At 38.4% G+C, this 1007-nt stretch overlaps 1 protein-coding gene across 1 annotated transcript in view; it reads left to right on the top strand.

Moving 5' to 3' along the window:
• LOC106469548 overlaps positions 1-1007 on the top strand; it is a gene marked incomplete at its 5' end in the record, with an annotated part of 29421 nt that overhangs the window by 28391 nt on the left and 23 nt on the right. Inside the window, one exon of the mRNA XM_022398088.1 lies at positions 449-865. Coding sequence (XP_022253796.1) covers positions 449-865 — 417 coding nt within the window. The remainder of the gene's footprint in view (positions 1-448; positions 866-1007) is intronic.

Genomic DNA, 1007 nt, shown 5'->3' on the forward strand with positions numbered 1-1007 from the left:
CTAGCATTTACTAGATATAGGGTAGTCTGGTATATAAAAGAGGGTGACAACGTGACAGAACAATGTGTGTGTAGACAGTAAGTAATTGATCTGCAGTCAGAGAGTATTATTGAGCACGTTCGTTGTTATAGCGTTTGTTTTAGCGCGATTGTTGAAATCAAGTGTATCGTGAAGTTGTATTCGGAAAGAATAAACCAGTTTTATTAAGTAAGGACTTGTGTCGCTAAAGTTTCGTCGGAACGAAGTTACGGGAAGTTAATTAACAAACGGAGACGTAACAAGACCATTTCGAAATTAACATAATCTCAAGGGAATACAAAATTTAAAATAACTATCCGCTTATTAAAAGTATTGTTTTGTTTTTTTAATAACCAGTAGTTACTACTATCACTCGTTATGATCTTATTAAAAGTCGTTATTTAATTGTGTATGCAACTTTTGCTTTCAGAATACAAAGACAATGACTAAAGCTGATGACAGTGACGACAGTGATTTCATAACCACAGATTCTGGTCGTCACAGTTTCCAAACTGAAGATGAAAATGACCGACCAGAAAACGAAGAAATACTGATTGACATTCCTACGATCCGCCCACCTGCGGGCTTTCGATCCCCAACAGAAGAGGATTGTCTCAGTGAGGACCAAGAACCCCACAACTTCATTCGAGAGGTGGATCCTCTCGTATCGAATGTGGATTTGGGCCTTGACTGGAGTTACCCCAAAATACCCCAAGTCAAGATTATACCTTATACACAGACTTTTTCTAGGAATAGTGAACTAGTCATGAGAAGATCAGCCGACAAAAACACAGACTTTGTAAATGGAGAAATGAAGTATTCTCAAAACAATGACAATTTCGAAAAAGTTGTCATTCTTTCGAAATTAATGGAGACGCTCAAAACAAGTCTACACGAAACAGAAAAACTAGCCCTTGTCAGGGTTACGAACACGAGGTTCACCACAGAAAAACTAGCCCTTGTCAGGGTTACGAACACGAGGTTCACCA

Source organism: Limulus polyphemus, unplaced genomic scaffold, assembly GCF_000517525.1.
Source record: "Limulus polyphemus unplaced genomic scaffold, Limulus_polyphemus-2.1.2 Scaffold3539, whole genome shotgun sequence".
In the NCBI taxonomy this organism is placed as follows: domain Eukaryota; kingdom Metazoa; phylum Arthropoda; class Merostomata; order Xiphosura; family Limulidae; genus Limulus; species Limulus polyphemus.